General features: G+C 49.7%; 1 protein-coding gene across 7 annotated transcripts in view; it reads left to right on the top strand.

Moving 5' to 3' along the window:
* The window catches only part of MAMLD1 (mastermind-like domain containing 1), a 118707-nt gene extending 95144 nt beyond the window's left edge, over positions 1-23563 (top strand). For 3 of the 7 annotated variants that reach the window (XM_008576341.1, XM_008576340.1, XM_008576339.1), the window contains 2 exons: positions 19289-19373; positions 21316-23563. In XM_008576341.1, coding sequence (XP_008574563.1) covers positions 19289-19373; positions 21316-22439 — 1209 coding nt within the window. In that variant the 3' untranslated portion in view covers positions 22440-23563. Of the gene's footprint in view, positions 1-12504; positions 12749-13254; positions 13360-19288; positions 19374-21315 lie in introns of all 7 variants that reach the window. The other 4 variants (XM_008576344.1, XM_008576342.1, XM_008576343.1 and 1 more) reach the window with 3 other exon arrangements.
* The last annotated feature ends 278 nt before the right edge of the window (positions 23564-23841 follow it).

Here is a 23841-nt window from a genome sequence, read left to right as displayed (position 1 = left end):
GGCAGTAGGCAACTACAAGAACAGAGGCAGGGGGCAGAATTAGACTGACTACTTTGGAGAGCAAAGCAAGGCTGGCTTAATTGGTTTGTAGGTAGACTGTGCTGCTTTGTCGCTTTTTCACTCAATGTTTGCATTGCTGCTTTTTCTTCTTCCCTTTGTTTGTTTGACTCCCTCTCTAACCCCAGGTCTAGAAAAATAAAACCCTATGCATTTGGAAGAAGTTGAAAATGAACTAGCTGGCAGGATTTATTTTCCATACTAAGTGTCTGAAGATTTGCAGGCCTTGGAAGTGCGGCAGACTGGAGGGACTAAAGTTATTTGAGAAATGAACAATTTGAATATTTGACCTCTTAATTACCTTATAAGGAGTCTAACTTTTGTCTGTCTGGTACATAAGACTCACTATTTCTTAATCATGTTAGTATCACAGAATCAGAGAACATGAATACTGAAAGAGACCTTGGAGGTTGTCTAGTTCAACTACAGATGGGGAAACTGTGGCCCTAAACAGGAAAGGTAGAACAATGTCCTTTATGAACAGAGATGCAAAAATCCTCAACAAAATACTAGCAAACTGAATCCAGCAACATTCAAAAAGGATTATACACCATGGCCAAGTGGGATTTATCCCAGGAATGCAAGGCTGGTTCAGCCTATGAAAATTAACTAGTGCAATCAATACATTATATTAACAGAATAAAGGACACAAAGCACATGGTCATGTCAACAGATGTAAAAGGGAAAGGGACTTTCTCAAGTTCACACAGCTAATGGCAAAGCCCAGATTAAAACTCGGGTCACCTGACTTCCAGGCCAGGGCTCTTTATATTAGTAAGGGTGGAGGTAGATGGTGGAACCAGCCCTTACAAGTGTGTGTGCTGCACCAAGCCCTGTACTGAGGCATTTTCCTTTGTCTTTTCATTCTGTCCTCACAGCAACACTGTTCAGTGGGCTCTGTTGTTATCCCTACTTACTGCATGAGCAAACGGAGGCTTAGAGAGGTAACACCACTTGCCTGAGGTCACACAGCTGCCAAGTATGTGGAGGAACTAAACCTAGACCCCAGGTCTCCTGCCTCTCCCTCTGGCATTTTCCAGTGTCCTTCACTGCTCCCCTCGTTGATTGGTTCCATTAGTTCTCAGATCACCTACTGCCAAGCCCAGTGGATGGACTTCTTGCTGTAAGCAGATGGGAGTGTCCTCCAAATTCCCTGGGAGAAGAGCCCCCTCTCCTGTGCCAGAGTGTGATGACTCTCAGAGCCTCAGTGTAATCTGGGCTAAGTGGCTATTTATATGTGCTAATGAGTAGAGTATCTGTGTGAGGACTGGAGGAGCATGAAGAAGCAAGCAGCACTGGGGAAGCCAGAGGCCGCATGGCTGGGGGGTGGAGGGCAGTGGGGAGGAGAGAGGAACGAGGCTCTTCCTTGCTCCTGGAGCAGCTGAGTGGCAAGCTGGCTTGGCCTCTGGCAGAGCCTGGCCCGGTGAGAGCTCTTGCCTCCTGATGGGACAAGAAAAAGGAAACAGACATTTCAGAGAGTCAGTGTGACAGAGATGCTGCTGGACCTCTTGGCTAAGAAAAGAGAGTTCCCTTTTTAGTCTCAGACCTGGGCATCGCCAATGGGACTGTGCTGAGGGTCTGCTTAGCCTAGCTGCCTCCAGGTGTGCATCACAGGTGCCTTACTGGGCCCCTGAGGAGTCTTCTCAGTTGAGATTAGGGGGATTGCATTCCAAATGGCCAGCAAATGGAAATTTCATTGCTGTCACTGTCAAGGACAGTGGGGGGACAGCATGTCTGATGCTCTGCCCTGGAAGGGCTCCCAGAGCCTTTGGATTGGTGCCACAATGAAGGAAGCCTGGCACGTGGCTACCATCCCTTCCTCTGGTTCCCCATCCAGCATCCCCCACCTCACCCATCGTGCTCCCGTTACTAACGTGGGCTTCCGAAAGCCTCTTCCCCTCTTCCAAAATGCAGCCTAGAAGAGGCTCGCCCTAGAGCGAGGCACTGAGGCTGCAGGCCTTTTGCAGGGGCACAGCCCTGGATGCTGAGATGGGGGGATGCAGTGTTTTGCCTGTTGAACTCAGAAATACAGAATGGCCTTTTCACTTACTCTCAGCGAGGAGAATCCCAGAGAGTCACGGAGAGGTTGTGAGAGGCCAGTTCCATCCGGCACACTTTCTCCTCTTCTCCGTCGTGGCACTTGCTTCTCACACAGCTGTCTCACCAGGCTGTGCATCAAAGCTGCACACCCCAGCTTTCCCCTTCCCTTCTCCATTCCTGGCTTTCAGATCAGGGGAAGTGGCTGCCTTTGGGATAAAGGAGTCGCAACAAGGCACCTGGGCTGGGAATTGGGAGTGCTGAGCTCTAATCTGCTCTGACTTGGGGCAAGGCTCCTCCCTGCCACGAGCCTCAGTGTCCCCACCTACCAAGTGGAGAGTGGGTAGCAGCCAGTGTTCTCGGACAGTGGCATTCCAGGGCTCATGCCCAGAGACCGAGTCCCTGCAAAACAGTGGTGATTGATGTTCTCTGTAGATCTTTCCAGCTCTTGGGCCGTCTGTCTTTAACTTGCTTGGCAATCTTGAGCAAACCATTGGACCTCTCTCCATCTACAGAGAGTGACTTGAGTAGGTGATCTCTCATTTCTCCTCAAGTCAGAGAAGTGTCAGGGTGGTAGAGAGAGGAGTTGGCCCCAGGGAGATGTGATGGGCCAGAAGGACAAGACAGCAGGTAAGACCTTCAGTGACAAGAGAACAGAGAATGATGTCCCCTCCCATAAAGGTAGGGAAGGAAGGAGATCAGACAAGTAGCTATGAGAAACAGGAGTATCAGGAAAGCACAGGGTCATTTGTAGTTGAAATACCTACTTGGTTGTCTACGTGAATAAAGTCTAGCTCAAGAAGGCAGGCCCCCGATCCTGAGCCCTGGAAGGGTTGGCATTCCTGACAAGCGCTCAGAAAGCCGACATCAGGTAAACACTAAATCCCATGGAAAGAGTGTGCTCAGCTAGGTCCTTGCAGCCTTGACTCTACCCTGATCTCCTCTGCCTGGGGCAACTCCAGAAAAAGCTGAGATTTGCAGCAGAGAAGGCAAGTCGAGAAAACCAAAATTCCAAAGCAACTTTTTAAACCTCTAAATGATGACTTCATATAACCTTGGGTTGTTCTTTTGACAGTACCATATTCTCTACTTACATGGTTCCTGGTTTTCTCTAAAGGACATGCTTTTTGCAATCCGTACTATACATACAGAAGAGTATATAAACATATAGGAATAAAACCAATCCCCGTGTACCTACCAACTAGGTTGAGAATAGAACATTCGAAATATTTTAGAAGCCCCCTGTGTGCCCCTCGCTCTTCCCAGAGATAGCAACTATCCTGACGTTAGGAACAGGCCCTAGGACCTGGAGACCTTGGAGCTCATCCTAGTGATGAGGCATTGCCACCAATCTCTAGGTGCTTATCTTCTGCACAGATTTCCACACATGGCTCATCTCCTCTCTTCTGTGTTGAGCCTTATTAGGTGCATTTTTAGATGGGGATTTTGACTTTTTAAAATACATTTTATGACTTCTGATCACAGTAATATATGTTTTTTTGTAGTAAACTTGGAAAATTAGAGAGAAAACACAAACCTCATGGGATAATAAAAAATATAAATATTTCATATATAAATAACCCAGGGATAACTACATTAACTTATCGAAATACTGAATTTTATTATTTTTTTCTATACAGAAATATATATTTCACATTATTGGTACATAGCTTTGTATAGAGCTGTGTAAATAGCTGATTCCCTTTATTGGGAAATATAACATAGATACAGAAAAGTGTGCAAGGCCTATATGTACAGTTTAACAAAGAAGTGGGAAGTGAAAACCTGTGTCACCACCCATCAGGTCGAGACATAGAATGTTGACAACCCCCAAGTTGACCGCCATGTGCCCCTCCTGATCACAGCCCTCTCCCTCCTCCTGGAGGTAATCACTACCCTGATTTCAAGATAATCATCCTCTTGCTTTTCTATATAGCTTCACCAGTTATTAATGGAGTCTGAAATATGCAATTGCTTCGTTTTGAAAAACTGAGTGGCGAGCCCACTCTAGATGTGTAAGGAAAGAGTCATAGGCCACTATTAGATGAAGGCTTCCAGAAGGAAGGACAGGGTACTGGACATGCAGAAGAAATAGGGTCGGAGGGACCGGGCTGCTCTGTGTGTGTTGCTTTCGAGCTCACCACGGCCTGCCTCCAGCACTCCAGCGCCTCCAGCTCCTGGGGGCAGCTCAGCGCAGAACACCTCTGTGAAGTGAAGCCAGTGCCATCAGCTGACCCAGCAAACGGTCAGGCCAGAGCTCTGCCAGGGCTGGGGAGAGGCAGATGCTCAGGGACAAAGAGACAGGGAGGGGACCCAGAGAACTACCTGCTTCTTACATAGCTTTCAGCCAACCCCCGATTCCCCTTCACCTCCCAGTTCCAGAGATAATCTGGGGCTCCTGTTCCTGAGAAAGATTCTGCTGCACAGACCAAGTTTCTCTCCAGCTTTCCCCTGTGCTGCCTTGTGATTCCTCTTCCTTAGGGCTGTGGAGTCAGTCAACCATCTACTTTTTATTTAGCTTCGTAAATTATGGTGCTGTTATCTCCTCTCCTCGTCTCCCTATCCCGGCAGGATTTTGTCTTTAAAAACAAAACAAAACATAAACCCTTACTGTAGTTTTAATGGGACTTTGGGAGGGAGTGAATTTAGACGCATGCATTAGATCTGCTGTCAAAATCCGGAACTCTCCAAAGGAAATCCTGCCACTCCCTTCCTCGGTTGCCCCAGTGTGACAGTTAGTTGGATGGCTCCTTTGGAACCCCAGGGCCTATCAGCCATGCTTACCGTACCCAGCAAGCAGACACTGAGGCAACTCAAGGCTGGGAGGGGAGGTGGGGTGGGTGTGCATAGCATAATGGTCATGCTTTGAACGTGGCTTCATACAGAAGCATTTTTAGTATCTGTGATTAAGAGCCTGGATTTTAGAGTAAGTTAGACCCAGATTCACCTCCCAGCTCTGCCACTTACTTACCATCTGACTTGGAGCAAGTTACTTTGCTTCTCTGAACCTTATTTTCCTCATGCGTCAAATGGAGATAATACGTACCCATCTTTCAGGCTTGCCATGGGGATTAAATGAGATTAAAAACTGTGCAGTGTTTCACTCAGTCCCTGGCACATTGTATACGTTTAATACATGGTAGCTGTTATCATCATTACCATTATCATCATGACACAGTGGGAACCTTCCGAGGCTGTCAGAGCAATCATTGCCACAGGCCTCTCCTGGCTGCTGAGACTCTACACTCCAGAGAGCCTTGACACCCTCCCTCTTTGACACCCCCCCTTGACGCTCCCCAGTAGCAGTCCTCTGGACCTCGCCTTACTGTCTGGATGAGTCCCAGTGGCCCACCTAGGCCGACCAACCACACAGTCTTCCTTTAGTTCCAGCCTAAATGTCAGAAGCGGATTACAGACCTGCTCTGTGCCTAGCACTATACGAGATACAGAGGCGTATGCCACAGTCCTTATCCCAGGGAGTTAACTGTCCAGTGGCGTACTCATTGGAATTAATTTTGCAGAAAACATAATTTTCCTTCACTTCTTAACAGATTTATATATTATGGATTTTACCTTTTTGTGTTATTGGGTTATTTTTCCCCCTAGGCAAAGTAGCTGTTTACCAGTTGAACTTAATCCTGTGATTAAAGTCTGAGAACTTGAGTCACTAAGTGAACTTGATTTTGAATCTGGGCAATTTTAGTCAGCCCTGGACATTTAAACTTTGAAATGTTAAACTTAAATCATATACATTCATGGAGAAAAAAAAATCCAGAAAAGCTCAAAATCTTCCAGGTTTGCATAGGAGGGACTCTGCTCCAAGGAAACTTTTACAAAATGCAAATTTACAGAACAGACCCACCAAATGGGTGGGATTGGCGCTACCCTAGAGTTTTTCACAGAATTTCTTTAGTGAGCCCTATCTCCCCCCAGCCCCCAAACCACACATATCATAATAGAAATTCCCCAACTGGGAGTTCTCCTTGTTTCAGGATATAGGCATTGTAGAAAGAAAAGGACACCTGGGTCGCACAGAAGCCAGCCCTTGCACACCTGTGGACCCCTAGTGGCCCTCCAAAGTCTACTTGCTGCTGGTCTGCTTATTGCAATAACAAAAATTTCAGTTGGGCAATTTGGTCATGCAAAACTCAGAGCACGGGCTTTGAAGTCAGGCAATACCTGTGCTCTAGTCCAAGCTCTGGCACTCACTAACAAGTGATCTTGGCCAAGTTGCTTAACCTCTTTGTGCCTCAGTTTCCTCATCTTCACAATGGGATTATAACAGTACCATTCTCATGGGGTTGTTCTGAGGGTTAATTAATTGAAATGATCCTTAGAAAGGGATCAGTGCCTTATACTAAGTTCTCAGTAAATATTTCTAATATCATCATCATCATCATCATCATCATCATCATTTATCATTACTACTGGTCTTTTGACCAAAGAATAGGCCTTTCTGAACCATGTTGGCCAGACCATACCTGGAACATGTCCAATTTCAGGCTAATCTGTATAAAATTCATAAAACGGTGCCTGGAACATTGCTAAAGTGCTCAATACATGGTATTACTGTTAATTAATACTACTGCTAACTAACCTTCTTAGAGCTCATACAACATGCCAGACATTGCATATGTATTAATTCAATTAATCCCCATAACCCCCACCACTCTATGGATAATGTGCATTAACCTTCTTTTACAGATGAGGAAACTAAGGCACAGAAAGGTTAAGTAACTTCCCTACAATTATATAGCTAGGAAGTGGCAAATCCGTGATGCAAGCACAGACCCTCTTTTTCCAGAGCCTGGACTCGGCCACTATGCCAAAGAGATGTGCTCCCCAGTACTGTAGCCAGCAGTCACATGTGGCTACTTAAATTTAAATTAATTAAAAGTGAGTACAATTTAAGAATTCACTCTTCCATTTGTACCAGCCACATTTCAAGTGCTCAATTGCCACATGTGGCCAGTGGCTACCATACTGGACAGCACAACTACAGAACATTCTATTCTTTCTGGGATGATGAGTCAGCATCATCTCAGAAATCTCTGTTGAACAGTGCTGCTGGTAGAGCTCCTAGGATTCTATTCCTCAGAAAATCTCAGACCCGAGTTGTGTAGCTTTTTTGTATTATTATTCATAGACGCACGATTATGGTGTATTGAAATCCAATTTGCACTTGGCCAAGTAGGGTAATGCAAGCAAAAGGCCAAAAAGGCTCCCTCACATTACATTTTCCTGTTTCCCAGGGTGTTACTTCACATTCACAAAGTTGTCTCCTGTCACCTCTTTTTGACATGCGGGGGCATTCACCAACTTGCTCCCAAATCCGAGTTCTTCCATAGCTCTACCTTTACCTCTTTGGGCCATCTGGATAACATTTAGTACCTTAGTATATTCATCACGGTAGTGACTTGAACAACCGTGGTTGGCTTCTGAAGTCGGCCCAGCCATGGAGACCTTGGGCTCTAAGTCTCTGGCATACTCGCCAGGTTTCCACTTCCTTTTCTAGGGCTCTCTCTGCCCACTTCTGTTACATGGTTACTAAAGTCCAGACAAAGAAAAGGAGTTGAGGATTCATTGCTTGAACTCCTGGAATGATTGAGTCAAGAAACGTACAAGCTCCAGAAGCCAGTGGAATCACAGTGTACTACTGTAACCTTGTGAATGCATATATACCTCCTTCTGAATCACCAAAGGTGGAGAAGATTGGATCAATATCTCATCCAGTCAATAATTTATGAAGTCGGTGCAGTCATCTACTTCCTGAAAAGCAGCTGAACGTCTATGGAGGTTAGTCATGATCTGTGCTCCTCGCACCAGAGCCCATTTGAGCTACAGAACAGCACAGAATGTCACAGAATAGCCAACAACGTGGAGTTCTTTTGGTGTGAACGAAGGAGGAATGCCTGGCTGCTCCTCTCCATGTGCAGATAAGGAGCCTATGCACTTCCCAGACCCAGGCTTGCTTGGCCTTTAGCCACTCAGTCTGTACCCCGCCTTGCCACTGTGTGTCCTGAGTAACCCCATCTCCACTTCCTTGTCTTGTAAACTAGGGACAATCTATCTCAAAGGCATGTGTGCACAGAGGTCAGTGCCCAGCACACAGTGCATGCTCAATAAATGTGTTAGCTGATGTTGCTTTCACTATATGATTATGATCACTCTCTGTTCTACTTTTATAAACTCACCAGCATTGAAAAGGAATGAGTAGATTTGTTAAAATGAAAGTCAAGTCTCAGTTTCTCATTGATATTCATCCCAAAGAGAGACCAGTGCTCACAACCACAGGAGCTGGACCTAGAAGGAGAGGCAGTATTTCCGGGATGGAGGAGCTAGATCTGAAGAACACACAGGATTCCCAGAGTGGAATCCTGGAGAAAGTGTATTCTCGACTGAGCAAACCAAGCAGCACAAGCACAGAGGGCTGAACACACACGGCAGCCTGTCTGGAGAGCTCTGAAGAGATTGGTATGACTGGACAGGAGCATACATGATGCTTTGGAACACAAAACCTGACAGCTAAGAGGGTGAAAGGCCAAGAGATGGAAGACCCTGAGCACAGAATTTAGCACGATGTGCTTGCATCTCTAGTCTGGTGCAGACCATTGGAGGATTTCTCAGGGGAGGGAACCTGGGCCAACCTTGTTCCAGGAAACTCTCTAGCAATCGTGGGAAGCCCAGGGTCCAGGGGGAGGAGTGGGTATGAGCTCCGGGAAATGGGCCACCCCCATCAGACCCTGTCCATCCCATGGTCTAATCCTATGGAATTCGGAATAATGTGGAAGCAGCTCGTCCAAGAGCTAGTAATCATGCCCACCAATTACTGGTTTACCTGATTTTCTGAGATGTTCTGTAATGCCAAAGATAGAGATGGTTTGACCTTACGTTTGGAAACCTCTAAAAGTTGAAATGTCTCTAACAACCTTTTCTTTGGAAGTTGGAGCTCACACATACAGGGTGTGTGATAAGCAGTTACTTTTCCTCATCAAATAAAATAGAGAAAACACATGAGCATCAATTATAAAGCTCCCAGTCAATCAGAGTCAAGGTTGAATTTCAACTCTTTTATTTATTCCCTTCTTTAACTGGGGATTGCATTGGTCTGCGAAGTGCCTGCTCCCATCCTGCTCCACTTGAATGAGTGGCTCCAGGCCCATTCTTGACTGCTGCTGACACAGGACTGCCCACACTATTGGAGCGTCTTCCGCCGCAGCTAGTCATTTCCATGTGTCATCTGCAGTTTTTTCTGCCTGATGGACTACTGAGGCACTGCAAGCGTATGTTAATGCTGATATGGGGTCCTGTTTCTTGACCCATCACTAATATCCTACAAGTCACACGAAGCTACCAGGGATTCCTGGGCAAGAGCTTAAAATGCTTTGGCTCTCTACAAATAAGCCCCATTCATTGCTTTTAGAATGTGTCATCATCAAGCGGGCAAACAATCAGAATCCTAAAAATATTTGCACACGGGGAATTTAAAGAGTTTAATGTGGCTGTAAAATAGTGTTTAAAATTATCAAGGAGCTAGGTATGCAGGCATAAAGAATTGCCAATTGTAGAAAGCAATGTTTCTGCTTGTGTTCCAGATGACCTTGCTCCAAGGACAAATTGGAGTTTGATGAAATGAAGCTGCAGATGGCCAGTGCACTCAGCTCTGTGCTAATGAACCACCAAGGTGGGGGTGGGGGTGGGGGCGCTGAGCCCTGTATAGTTGATATAAATACCGTCAGAATAGCAAAGCAGTCTTTTTCACAAGTACATTGAGTTCACTTGCTAAGAATATTTTGTGTTTTTTGTTTCGGTTTTGGCTTTTGTTTGGATTTTGTTGAGTGGGCATGTGTCATCTCTTAAACGCTCCAGGTAGTTAGGTTGTCTTTCTAATCACATTTTTGGTTTTTTTCAATTTTTTTATACTGTATTATTTTTTATTTGTATTATTTTTTTTAGTTGGAACAGAGTTGATTGTACATATCCGTGGGGTACAGCATTGAATATCAATACCTGTGTGCAATATGTGATGCTCAAATCAGGACAAGTAGTATATTCATCATTATACAATGTCACTGATATTCGTGGCCCTTTACCAACTCCCCCTTTCCCACCCCCAGCAATCTCAGTTCTGTTCTCTTCTCTTAAAAAGTTCAACATATTATTGTTTTTTTGTTTGTTTGTTTGTTTGTTTGTTTGTTTTTAAAAAGATGACCGGTAAGGGGATCTTAACCCTTGACTTGGTGTTGTCAGCACCACGCTCACCCAGTGAGCTAACCGGCCATCCCTATATAGGATCCGAACCCGAGGCCTTGGTGTTATCAGCACCGCACTCTCCCGAGTGAGCCATAGGCCAGCCCTCAACATATTATTGTGATGGTTGCATCTTTTTTCTATTTTTCAATTTATTTGTTTATTTTTTATTAGCTCCCACATATAAGTGAGGACATGTGGTATTTCTCTTTCTGGGCCTGGCTTATTTCACTTAACATAATTTTCTCTATGTTCATCCATGTTGCTGTGAATGGCAGTATTTCATTCTTTTTTATGGCATAGTAGTATTCCACTCTATAAATATACCACATTTTCCTTATTCACTCATTTGATGATGGGCATTTAGGCTGGTTCCAACTCTTGGCTGTTGTAAATAGAGCTGCAATGAACATAGGAGTGCAGGTGTCCCTTTGACATGATGATTTCCATCCCTCTGGGTATATACCCAGCACTGGGATTGCTGGATGGTATGTATAGCAGCTACTGCCGAGGGCAGCAGTGCCACACAGACAGCCGTGCGGGACCCTGGTAAGTGGGCCCTACCCCCGAGAGCCTGACGCCCTGCTGCCCAGGATGCCAGTGCGACAGGCAGCCGGGCCATCAGCAACACTTCCTGCACCTATTCATATTTTTAAATATTTATAATCTGTTCTTAAAAATGTGTCTGGAGCCCCCCTTGTAAATCCTTGCTTGTACTTTTCTTAATGGCACATTTTTAATAGTTTCTACATTTTAAAACTTGCTTTCTATATGGCAAGTTAATGATTGAACACATGCACACGTACTCACCATGGCAAACTACGTGTGGGCTTGGGAACGAGGCAAACCTGGGTTTGCATCCTGCTCTGCTACTAACTAGCTGTATGACTTTGGGCAACTTAGTTAACTTCTCTGGGCCTCAGTGTCATCACCTGTAAAATGAGGACGGTAATATTTCCTGCCTCATAGACAGCTGTGACTAATGATTGAGTGAGACCAAATATTTAAAGCACTTAGGTTAGTGCCTGGAGCATAGCAAATATTCAGTAAATTCAGTGGTGGCAATTTTTATTGCTATCTCAAATAATGCATCCAAATACCTACTGGACTATCATCCATTGCGAAGACTTGCCCAGTAATCAGTGCTTAGTGTTTATTGCAATGAATTGAATTGATTCTCCCCATTTAGCTTAGATTTGGGGAATGAGTATTTCCCTTTCTCCTGGGATGTTTGATTGTAGACACAGATGGTCACTCACAGCTCAGGTATTAAAATCGTGAGAGCAAAGGCGCTGCCTCATGTAGAAAGAGCAAAAGCTCGTCAGGGCAGGCTTCCCCCAGTCCTTTCAGACAGCACTGCTGCTAAGCACTTGGCGTGTCAGCCACTCGAGTTCTGAAGATTTTGCTGACATGGATATCAAGGATGAGGCTATTTTAATTGCCTTTGTCTGAAAGAATTGGGTCATACGTTCAATACATTCAATTCTGGTGAAATCCCTGCCTTCTAACGCATGATAGAAAAGGGAGATCCCACCCACACACAAGTCCTGAAACCTTGGGGCCCCGGGCGGGGTATGCAGCGAGGGCTGCAGTTCAGGACTTGGCCGTTGTGAGATTTACACTTGACTGTTTGGTTTCGCATGCACCATTTGGTTTTGCAGATGCCTCAGCATGTCTACGCACACACAGCTACAAACCCGTTTAAAGTTGCGTGCTCTGTTGCGGGGGGAGGTGGGGAGAGGGATTGGTCAAAGTCATTGGCAATGAACCAGATCTCTGACTTAGCCTTATTCCCATTTTCTACAAGACAGTGATTGCTCAAAGCAGGGGATTCTTCGCATGAGATCCATGGATGGGTATTAAGTGGTCCAGAAACTCCCCTAAAATTATACGTAAAATGCTGGTGGGCTGAGAAGGGGGAGACACCATAAGTGCGTTTTCTGTGGACAGTGACTATATAGCTTTTAGTTGATTCTCAAAGGAGTCTGTGACTCACGACAAGCAAAGACCACAAAGCTGTTTGGTTTTCTTTCCCCAAACCGGTTGGTGTGTATAACCACAACCCCCAAACGACCCAGCTAGGCGGTAGGGAAGTGACAAGATCAGTCAGACCCATTTTGTGGCCAAGCAGCTGATGGATTGTTCAATCGGTTGTTGTAGACTCATGTAGACAAAGCCTGCAAGCTTGGGGAAGCCAGGCCCCCCCAGGTCAGCCTCGGGCGACAGCCCCCATCCTGCCAGGCCCTGGGGAGCGAGTCCTTCCTGCCCGGCAGCTCCTTTGCTCATGAGCTGGCCCGAGTCACCTCCTCGTACAGCACCTCAGAGGCAGCGCCCTGGGGCGGCTGGGATCCGAAGGCCTGGAGGCAGGTGCCCGCTCCACTACTGCCTAGCTGCGACGCCGCAGGTAAGTCACTTCCCCCTGAGCCTCGCTTTCCTCATCTGTCAACCGGGACACCGTCCCCTGCGCAGCCTGCCCGCCTGCCTCACAGGGTTGTTGGGAGGAACACAGGAGGTGACAGCTCCGAAGGCAAAGCTCTGCCCGCCTATGAGGGACTTCTAGTGCTTTCTGGCCCTGCTCATTCTCTGCTTTCTCCCGGGCATTCTTTGGCAAAGGGACAACCCACGCAAGCAGAGTGCTCCCAGCGCCTCGGCCTCACCTCCAGGGAAATGAATGGGGGATCGCCCAGGGGCTTTGCTCTCTCCATCTGCCATATGCTTTCCAGCACCCCATTTCCTTACCTGCCTGTCTGTCCCTATGGCCAGACTGGGAGCCCGAGGGGGACAGGGGCTGTGCTTCTGCACCACGCAATGCCTGCCTGCTTGATGCCTAGTGCGTGCTCAGGAACTGCCTCTCCTGCCAACGATCTGCTATGGATTCCACACCCTGCAGTATTCTTTGACCCCACCCAGGACTCCCGCGCCCTAGAAGTGGGAAGTTGGATTGCCCCACTGGAGGACTGGCAGTCCGGGGAGGGCAGGCAGAAGGAGTCCAAGCCAAGCCTGTTCGAGATGGCTGTGAGTTTGATCATCCTCTAGATTCTTGCCTTGACTTGCCCCAAAGAGTCACGTTAGTGGTCATGAGAGCAGGATGGCGGACACCAGCCAGAGTGGGCCTTTGCAGAGAATTTCATTTGGATCATGGAGTTGTTGTTCTGGTGCATGAAATGTCAGTGTGCACAGGGTATCTGCCCTATCTGCAGAGAGAACTGGAGAAATGAGCATTTTCTAAGTGATAGTGATCAGAAGATGGTCATCAAGCTGAGAGGGCCTCCCAGGATTCTGGCCTTTAATGGCAATTCTGCTTGGGTACATACAGCCTTGTTCTCTTTATCCTGCCTGCCCTGGCCTGGAGGAACGAGCAGTGCTTTCTGTTCAAGGGCTATTGATTTCTCTCTCTCTCCCTGAGTCACAGTGCTCCTCAGCTGTTCGCTCCAGCTGAAACCGGAGAAATCTTGTCCAGCACAAAGCTGCCAGGGAAACGGAATTAGCAAAACACACGGAGACATCGTCCACTCAGGATGTCGCTGTTTCCACCCTGGTCTGCCCTGCCATTCCCTGTTTTCGGAAGCCACAAATGAAAGGATCCCAGCTAGCTTGCTTTGAAAATTCCTACCCCCCACCTTGTTATGTCTCTTCCCAAGCCAGCAGCGCCTTTCACCCAGCAGCAGAGGGCGAGGCAGATGTGTGGCCCCCAAGCCTTCTCTAGAGCGTTGGAAGTTGGCCCCACCTGGGGGGCTTTAAGTGGCAGGCCTGGCATTCACTAAGTGCTGCGTCTCAGCACAGCCACCTTGTCAGTCCAGCCTGTGAGTCAGTGCGAGACACAGGAGGCAGGCACGCAGGGGAAGAAAGGCGCACTGGAAAGACATCTGTTTCCTCTGCCCGGGGATCATTCCCAGCAATTCAACCAAGCCCTTCTGGGACCGGCTGGCCCCGAAACCACCGAGACCGAGAAGGAGTCAGAGTAGAGTTTACACAGTCATAGGCCAAGTGCAAAGACAGAAAATGGAGGGTAAAATGGATGACCTCCACGGATCTCTGCCATTCGCTTTTGGTGGCATTTATTTTGTGAAGCCCCCAATGACAGCTTCAGACCAACTCAAACTTAAGGGCAGTGCCATGACCATGGATGAGGTCCCCAGCTCCTGCACAGGGATCCAGACAGGCAAAGAAAGGCCCCAGCGGGCCAACACTGCCCCAGGCCGAAGCCCGTGCCTGCCCACCCTCCATCCCTTCACCCTGTCACATTGTCTTTAGAACGTGATCTTCTTTGATTGATTTACACGTGTCTATTGGAAGCTCCACAAGAGTAGAGACGCACGGTGATATCCCTGTGCCTGGGACAAAGCCTGGCCCATAGGAGACGATAAATGTTTGTCAACTGACCAACAGAGAGACTGACTGGGCTGCCACATAAGGCCTATCTTCCCATTGGGTACTTGGGCACATAGGTTCAGGGACCCCAGAGTCATTGAGGCCCACATCCCTCTGGCTGCACTCTGGGCAAGGAAAGGCATTGAATCAAGGCAAAGTCAAAGGTCAGGTAGTCAGGGGGCCCCACCCCAGACTTTGGCCTCAGCAGTCACAGGGAGGGAAGGGCCCAGATACGTACTCGTCACTCCCTCTGGTCCTGCCTTCTCTGCAGGCATTCTGGAGAAACTGAGTCACAGGCTTCGAGAGTTAGAAGGAAAGTGGCAAACAACAGAAACTTGCCTGCCATTCACTCTAGGAAGCGTCTGTAGTTTCTGAAGGACACCTGAGGAGGATTTTTGCCTAAGAGCACCCATACCCCCAAAACTAGTCTTCCAGCAGCGGTGTCTACATTGCCTCTGTCTATGGGCCATGGCCAGCTGGAGCCGTGGGTCTCAGGGGTCCCCACCCATACTGTGTGGGAGCCCCCAGAATTCAGTTCTTGTTTGTAGGGTGACTCCCATGCAGTATGTCATCTTCCTGTCATGTCAAAGGAAAAGTCAACAGAGTGGGTGAGTTGTTCCCAATCCTGGCTTCCAAAGACTGCAAAAGAAGGTGCTTTTCCTTGTGGAGTAATAAACAAACCAGCCCGCACTGGAGCTCAGTAACCTTTGGGACAGATAGCTGAGTGCCTTCTGCTGCATGGCAGGCTGGCTCTGTGGCTGCTGGGAAAGGAGGCAGCACTTCCCTTGTGAAGACCGTCTCCCCTCTCTCCCCTTTTCCCTCCTCCCCTCCCCTCTTCGTCCTCCTCCTCCTCCTCCTCTCTCCCTCCCTTTCTCCCTCCCTCAACGTAGTTTAGGAAATAAGGCTTTGGATCCATTCCCTGCCACTCCCCAGAAGCCATTTCAGTTGAGTCTTCCCCAGGTCAGAATGCTCTCCTGCAGGGCACCACTGTGCAAGTAACTTTAGTCTGAATCAGGCTGAAATGCAGGAACATTTTGTGGGCATGTCTCTGTGAGTGCTGCTGATCAGCTGCCCTCTGCCTCTCCCCCGTTAGAGAGTCCCATTGCCTGATTAAGTGGTTGAATTAGTAATGAGATCATTCTTCGTCTGCAGGGGTGAGAGGGCAGCACCAGGTGATTGCACGGGGGTGGACAGGGGACATTAGCATGTGGCGGCTAATGAGTGAAGTTGATACAGTGCTCGGCCTGGTCTGCTGGCAGGCCCCGTACTGGGCTCAGTCGTGCCAGTGCACAGTGGTGGGGTTTGGGTGGGCCAGACCTTTTGCCTCTCTCCTGCCCAGCACACAAGATGAGGCACTAGCCCTTCCATGAGCCCCCAGGCACAGGTGGGGGCTTTACAGCTTACTGGGCATCAGCATGACGCTTTCAGAAAGTCAGCCCCAGGTCTTCCCGGGTTGCCATCCTGGCTGAGACCTGTCTGTGAATGCAGCGCCTTGGCTGAGTGAGGCTGAGAGGGTGTGTGACAGAAGAACCAGGGCCTTAGTTCTCTGTGACACTTCCTGCTGACCCCAGCCCTAGGCTATCCATGGTGGCCACCATGAGAGAAGCACACCTGGGCTCACAAAGGACCCACCTGTCGGTGCTGCTGGTCAGTGTCACCTGGCACAACAGGACCGAGTACCATGACAATTGCAGCCCTAGAAAACTGGGTCATTTGACGACCTCCTCCATAACTTTGCTTATAAAAAGCCACACGACCTGGGCCATCCTTCACAAGAGGGCAGAAAGCAAGTGTCCAGTCACTAAGCAGCAACTTTCAGCCACCATTTCCTCCTGGTCACTGAAACCATTTGTCATTTCCTGTTTTCTCCATTTTCCAGCGATTCTAATTGTCAGTGTCAAAAGGCAACAACTGTTTTCTTGGGGCTTATCTTTGGAGCACATTGATTCAGAACAAAGGATGGGAGCCTCCGTCTGCAAAACAAAGGAAGCAGTCTCCTCGGGAAGCCTGGGGAGAGTGCCCTGGCTCCCTCTGCCAGCACAACAGGACCAGGGTGGGAGCAGAGGATTGGCAGTGCCCCTGGACACCCCAGTGGGCTGAAGAGTCCATGACGGACAGCCTCTGCTTGCCAGTAGCACCCTGGACATGGGGGTCGTGTGGAGCTGGCCACCAGCATCACAGGCTGGCTGACAATGGCGCTATTTGGAGTTGGCATTTTCTGTAGTGATGCTGCTGACCAGATTTTCCCTTAAACGCTGGGGTGCTCTGGAACTTGTGCTTCTTTGAATGAATACGCACCACCATCCTGTTTGTCCCTATAACACGGGACTGGTTGAGAAGTGCTCTCTGTCGCCTGGCAGACCCTGCCCAGGCCCTCCACCCTCTGAAGCCTGCCCCAGCCCAGCCTTTCCTTTTGTTTTCTGAGCCCCTGGGTTGACATTCTCTTTCCATCCTTCCCTTGGGACTTCTCTGCCCTTCCCCTGCTTTTTCTTTGGTCGCACGCCCTATCCTCCGTCTGCCCCTCCACCCGCCCCTATACAATTCTGTTATTTGATTAAACCAATGGGGCAGCCAGTGGGGATGGAGTTAGGGTCAGTGTAGACCTAGCCGGCCACACAGGAACCAGTCCCCAGAAGCAGCAGGCTGGAGCAGTGGAAGCACTGGATCTGCAGTTAGGAGACATTGTACTTCCTAGCCATGTTGCTTTGGGCAAGTCATTTAACCTCTCTGAGCCTCAGATGTCACACCAGTAAGCTGGGGACCATAGATCTTCTGCCCCGATATCCTAGGGGTGGCATAAGGGTCAAGGGGAGGAACAGAAGTGAAAGGGCTGCCTCCAGAGATAGTCACCCCCCTGAGCATATCAGGCAGATCCCAATGGTGTGGCCCGATCACAGGACCCCCTTGCTCCCCAGTGTCCGCATGGGATGTTTCGAGAAGACGTGAAATAACGGGTGCGTGCGAAGTGCTCGGTACAGTGAGTGCTCCTGAAAGCAGCCCGTCCCCGCTCCCCGGCCAGTGCCTGTGCAGGAAGAGGGCAGCTCCACGGGCCACGCCTACATGCCAGCAGCCTGGCGGAGGCGGAGGCGAGAGCTAGGTCAGGAAGCAGGCTAAGGGCAGGATGGAAAAGCAAAGCCCAGTCTGCTGAGATCGCTTCTGGCGTAGTCTTCCCGGTGCCATGGGTTTGTCCCCCCTGCCTTAGCAGGAACTGAGGCCAGGAACTGCTGCCAGACCTGAGAGCCGGGCACACTCCCAAGCGCCAGCCCCCGTGAGCGCAGAGAAGGGCTGCCCGAGAAGCCCTTTGCTGGAAAAGTGGTTGCTGCCCGGGCAGCCCCTATTGCGGAGTCAGGTCTTCTGGCATCTGGGGGGATACAGGCGGGAAAGTGGACTCGAGGACGTGTGCTCCCTGACAGAGCTGTCTCGACCACTGGCACTCGAGCGAGCAGGCCTTCTGAGAAGGGGAGAGGGTGGCAGCAGGTGAGCAGAGATGGCCAGGCTCCCCGGGCTGCGTGGTGTGAGGCTTGGAGCACTAGACTTGGAGCCAGATCTGGGTCCCAGTCACAACCTGGCACCGACTGGCTGAGAGTCTCAGAGTGAGTCCTGCCTTCTCCATGCCTTGGGGCCTTCATCTGGTTCTCTCCTGGCGATGTTCTTCCCCTTTGCCCCTTGTGCCAGTCCCACACTGAGCCCTGGGACTGTGACCTTGAAGCTGGGCTCCTCCCCCTGCCCAGCCAGCCAGCTTTGAGATGGAGAAGGGAAGCTCCTCCCAGTCGCCCATGCTGCAGCCACTCAGGGGAAGGAAGGGAAGCTGGCAGTGAGTTGTTGACTATTCCTGGTGTGGGACACTGTGTCCATCTGACCACGTGATCATACGGCTGTTCATGCCAGGACCACCCGGAACAAGCCTCGGTCCTTTCCCCATGACAAGGTCCTTTCTCCTTGCAGAGGCTGGGCACCCACCACCACATAGCCCAGAGTCTGCTCTGCCTCAGCTGTAGCACCACTGGCTTGCTCAGCCATTTCTCATCTGGGTAACCTGAAGTCCAGTTCCTACTCAATTGCTTACCATCCTCTGGACGCAGCCAGTTTGTCTGGGTCTCCCTGAGACTGCCATGCCCAGACTCATGTGGTTACCGCGGGCATGATCTGGCCAAGGCAGAGTAGCATAGGACTGTCACCTCCCTCCTTCTACATACTCTGCTTCTATTAATGCAGCCTAATGTTACATCCGTTCTTTTGGTGACCACATCTCACTGCTGAGCCATCCTGAGCAAACGGACATCCAAAGTGCCGAAATCTTTTTCTATGTGCTCTTGCTATTAAGCTCTGTCTCTCCTGCCCCATCCTATGCTGTTGCAGTTGGTTTTTTTTAACCCAGGTGCGGAATCCTACTTTTATTTATACCTGTGGAATTTTGCTCGGGAGGGTGGGGCATGCATGCAAGTGTGTGTTGGTGTGTTCACTCATGCTTTCTGCTACACCAAAGCCAAGTCCCAGGTCCCCACACAGCAATCCCAAGGCTAATATTTCTTGGTAGCTGTAATCTAATGTGTCTTTTTCATCTTCTGTTTAGCAAGAGAAGCAGAGATCAGGTCTTACGGCAATGACCCCTGAACAGCTGAGTGCATATATCGCCCAACAGATGAGTCAATTTCAAGGTGAGCAGTTAAGCTCAATGTTCCTGCAGGGGCGGGTGAGGTGGCGCAAATGTGGGGCTGGGGTGAGAATTCATTGCAGCCTGAGCAGCTACTGTCTGTGTTTCTGAAAGCGCTGAGGAAGAGAGAAAGGTCTGAAAGTCAGTTAAGTAATACCCAGACTGGATCTCTCACCTTGAAAGCACTTCATCCAACTCTCTAGAGCAGGATCCCAGTTGAAGCCCAGGTCTTAATGACTCCAAAATCAGTTTAATTCAAGAGACTGATTAAGCTGAGTCAAGCCCCTTAAAGCAGTTATTCTCAGTGGGAGAGGAACATGCCCCTGGGGTGTGTATCAGAATCACCTGGGGGCTGCCACACCCACGGGGTCTGATCCTTCCCCTGCCACACACGTTCACATACTGCAGGAATGACCTTCTATTTCTAACAGCTTCCTGCGTCATCTATCAGGTGTGAGGGATGGAAAGGGGGTCGGGGAGGCTCCGCCTCAGGGAGTCTGTTTATGAGGCTCCCAGAGGCTCCACAGATAGCAGTGTCCCCACACTACTACGGCAGCTATGAATGTAATCCACATTTATTAGCCAGGGGTACAGCAGTTGGCAAAAACCAGGCATGGTCCCTACTTCGTAGATCTTAACGGACCAGCCAGAGAGTCACAGTGGGGTAAAATTGAACTAGGGCACCTTTGGGAGCACTCAGAGCCTGTTTGGGGGTCAGGAGAGGCTGCTTGCCCTCGGACAGGTGGTCACCATCTTCGTTTTAGCCCAGTGCCACCCCTACACACACACACACACACACACACACACACACACCATTGCTCCTCCATGCTCATACAAAAACCCCTGTCTCTTTGGACCTGATACCAGCCGAGTCTGTGTCCCACCTGCCTAGGCTGGAGTGGCATGTCAGGCATGCTTCAGCTACAGGGACAGGTCAGACAAGTTTCAGGAAGGTGAGTGGCCTCCAGGGGGTTAACCCTATGAGGCTAGATTGTAACCTACTTGAAAAACACACGTCATGCTAATAAAAGAGCCTAAGCACATTACAAGATTTAAAAATCTATTAGCAGTTATGAGCATGGACACTGGGGTGGGTCACACAGACCAAGGCTTGTGTCCTTACTGCACTATCTCCTACCTGACCTCAGGCAAACCGTGTGATTGCTATGTGCCTCAGTTTCCACTCCACAACAGTACCACTAGATATTGGCCACAACGGGCTCTCACAACAATGACAGAAAATGCATTCCCTACCTTAAGCACCTGGGATCCAGCCTTCCGTCTTCTGCTCTGTTTCTCTCCATCCCCAGGCTTTCCAGAACTTAGGGAGGCTAGAATGTCAACTCCCAGATTTCAGCCTTTAGAAAGGAACCTGACTGCAGTTCAATTCAATAAACATCTGAGCCTCAGATGTGGGCTCAGAGGCCATCTAGGCTGTGGGGAGTACAGAGGGGACAAAACACCATCCCCATTCGTTCTTGCCACACTTGCATTCTCGTCGGGTGGGAAGCTGGGTCAAGCCACCCCTGCCTAGACTGAGTCTGAGCTATCTTCCCCACACCGCCTTCCCTTCCTTCTACCAAGTATGCACCATCTGTCAAGGCATGGACGGCACGGGGCCCTGTGTCCTGGCCTCATGGAGCTTCCAAACTACTTGACAAGGCAGGCAACTCAGCTGGGACTTAAGTCCAGCATGATCTGCTCTTGGTAGGGGGGCTGTGAGCACAGACCCGGGCAGTCTGGCAGGGCTTCCCAGAAGAACTGCAGCGAGGCTGAGGGTGGAGAAAGAAGGGAAGGGGAAAGGAAGGCGGGAGCGGGCGATGCTCAGTAGGGAGCCAAGGGTGGGAGGTGAGAAAAGGTCAGTGCTGGGCCGGTACCTCCCCCTGCGGCTGCAGCCCAAGTCGAGGATGCCTTCGGAACTGATCCCCACTTCTCTCTTTCTGTAGCCGTCCAAGAACAAGTCACCTCCAAGTGTAGCCGGACCAAGGCAAGCCCCCCATCCAGCCAGCACATGATGCCACCCAGAACCGGGCTCCTTCAGAACAATCAGAGTTCAGGCATGACCCCACCCACCAGGCGCCAGAGTCGGGAGGGCATGGGCGTGATCTCCCCTCCTCCAGGGAAGCAGCAAGGAATTTTCAGCTCTAGACCCCAGTTTCCTATACCCTCGTGCTCGGGCCAGAACCCCCAGAGCAGTCTTGGCTCTGTCTGCCAGCATACGCAGAGTCCCAAGGCCACCCCCCCAGGAGTGCCCCTGCCCGGGTTCTGTCCCAGCCCCCTGGGCAGCCAGTCCCTGAGTCCCCAGCAGCTCAGACAGCCCAGTGTGCCAAGAGTGCCCACTATGTTCAACAATGCCTCATGGGTGGCAGCAGCAGCAGCTGCCACCACAGCAGCTTCGAGGGAACCACCCCCGAGCCAAGTAGGTAATGACATTCAGCAGCACTTTGATAGCAACTCAATCTTTGCCAAGGCACCCATGAGAGTGCCCCCAGGACCCCCGGCATGTCCATCTCAGCAAGTGGTTGTGCCCCTCAGTCAGATGACCCCAGGGGGCAGGCCTGGCCAGAAGGCAAGTGCTACCCTGGCCAACCCCAGCTTCAGCCTGCTGGGCAGCCAGAGCTGCAGGCAGAGCCCAGTGAGGGGCCCCGTGCCTGTGCTGAACACCACCAAGTCCCTCCAGCAGGGCATGGCCAGCTTCGGTCCCATGAGTCCCATACAGGGCATCGAGCCCCCAAGCTATGTGGCCGCTGCTGCTGCCGCTGCTGCTGCCTCCGCCATCGCCCCCAGCCAGTCCCCAGGTTCATTCAACAGAACGACTACCCCCCCTGAGCTGCCACCTGACACCTTTTTGCCCCAGCCCCAGGCCCCTTTAAATGATCTGATTTCTCCACCTGACTGTAGTGAGGTGGATTTCATTGAAGCTCTCTTAAAAGGCTCCAGCGTGAGCCCCAGTGAAGACTGGGTGTGCGACCTGAGGCTGATCGATGACGTTTTGGAACAGCATGCTGCTGCCCAAAACACGGCAGCCCAGAATGCTGGCCACCTCACCCAGGATGCTGGGGAGCTGTAAATCTGAGCAGGACACCCATAGAACCCCCCATGTTGACGTCACTCTAGGGGGTGGTGTGAGTCCACAGCAAATTCACAACTGGCCCAGACACCCACAGTTGTCTCCTCGTCACAATTTGAGTGGTGCCAGCCCCTGCCCATCTCTCTCTCTACCTGTGATACACGGGAAGCTGGTGATTTTTCAAGCTACTTGTACATATTTGAAAATTTTGTAAATGGTTTTCCTAAACATTAATGACAGAAGTATTTATACTTCATTTTGTGACTTTGTAAATAAAGTGACGGCTTTCGTTTCAGTAGTGTTGTGTTTATCATGCATTGTTTGTGTTTATTACACATGGTTACAAATATGCAGACTGTGCTGTTCGCTCCAGTGATACCTTGTTAAGCCAGGTGGCTGAGTCGCTTACGGTTTTGATGCGTTGAGAGATGTGCATATGACCAAGAGGTGTCGTGCAAACTGCCAAATGCCAAATAGGAAACCACTTGGCCATTTATTTCCACTTTCACTAAAAATTCTATCGCCTTGTGTGATTCTTAATCTCTTTTGCAAACCTTTCAGTCTCAGCTAGCTCTTTCCTAATGAGCATTTATAGCAGAAGTCCTTTTATCGCTAAGTGCCCCCCAGAGACACTTTGCCGGGAGGCTGAGAGAGCTCTTTGCATTGGGGAGAGGCACAGAGGTGGCACGTGAGCCGAGCACTGTCCGAGCCATCCAGCTTGAGGAACTAGCGTCCGCCTCCCTTAGCATTCAGACTGAGAAAGCCCCGGCTTCAGGCTCCAGTGCACCCTCGCAGGGTGAAGGTGAGCTACTCCTGGTTGAAAGCCTTTCAGTATTTATTTTGATGTAAGGCTCTGTGGTTTGGGGGGGAAGCCTATAAACATTAATAGTTGATTTGGGGTTTGTCTTTGATGGTTTCTATCTGCAATTATCGTCATGTATATTTAAGTGTCTGTTACAGAAAATCTACACCCACTGTCCTGTAAACTTTTCTCAGTGTCCAGACTTTGTGTAATCACCTTTGAATTGCCACCTCGTATTTCGCCTCTACGTTTGAAATCTGGCATCTGTTTTGAGCCAGTGCCTTTTTTCTTTGTTCTGTAATAAACAGCCAGGAGAAAAGTGCCTCAATGTTTTCATTTTTCAAGGGAATACTCAGTTCCTACGATCCCAGAGCAGCTAAGCCTGCTAGTGGCTCTGATTCCTTCAGAGGCTGCCTGATGTCTTATGCATCAGCAAGACGCTGCACCCAGGGGAGAGGGTGACGAGTTTGCGTAGCGTGTGCTGCGGTAATTTAGCATCACAGCACAGAAGCACGTCATTTTTGACCCCGGCCCCTCACTTTACAGAGGACAAAACGGAGGGGTGGGTGGTCACTAAGGTACTCTGCACTGGGGGCAGGG

The sequence above is a fragment of the Galeopterus variegatus genome, unplaced genomic scaffold, assembly GCF_000696425.1.
Source record: "Galeopterus variegatus unplaced genomic scaffold, G_variegatus-3.0.2 Scaffold1334, whole genome shotgun sequence".
NCBI lineage: Eukaryota > Metazoa > Chordata > Mammalia > Dermoptera > Cynocephalidae > Galeopterus > Galeopterus variegatus.
This window is presented reverse-complemented; position numbering and strand designations above follow the sequence as displayed.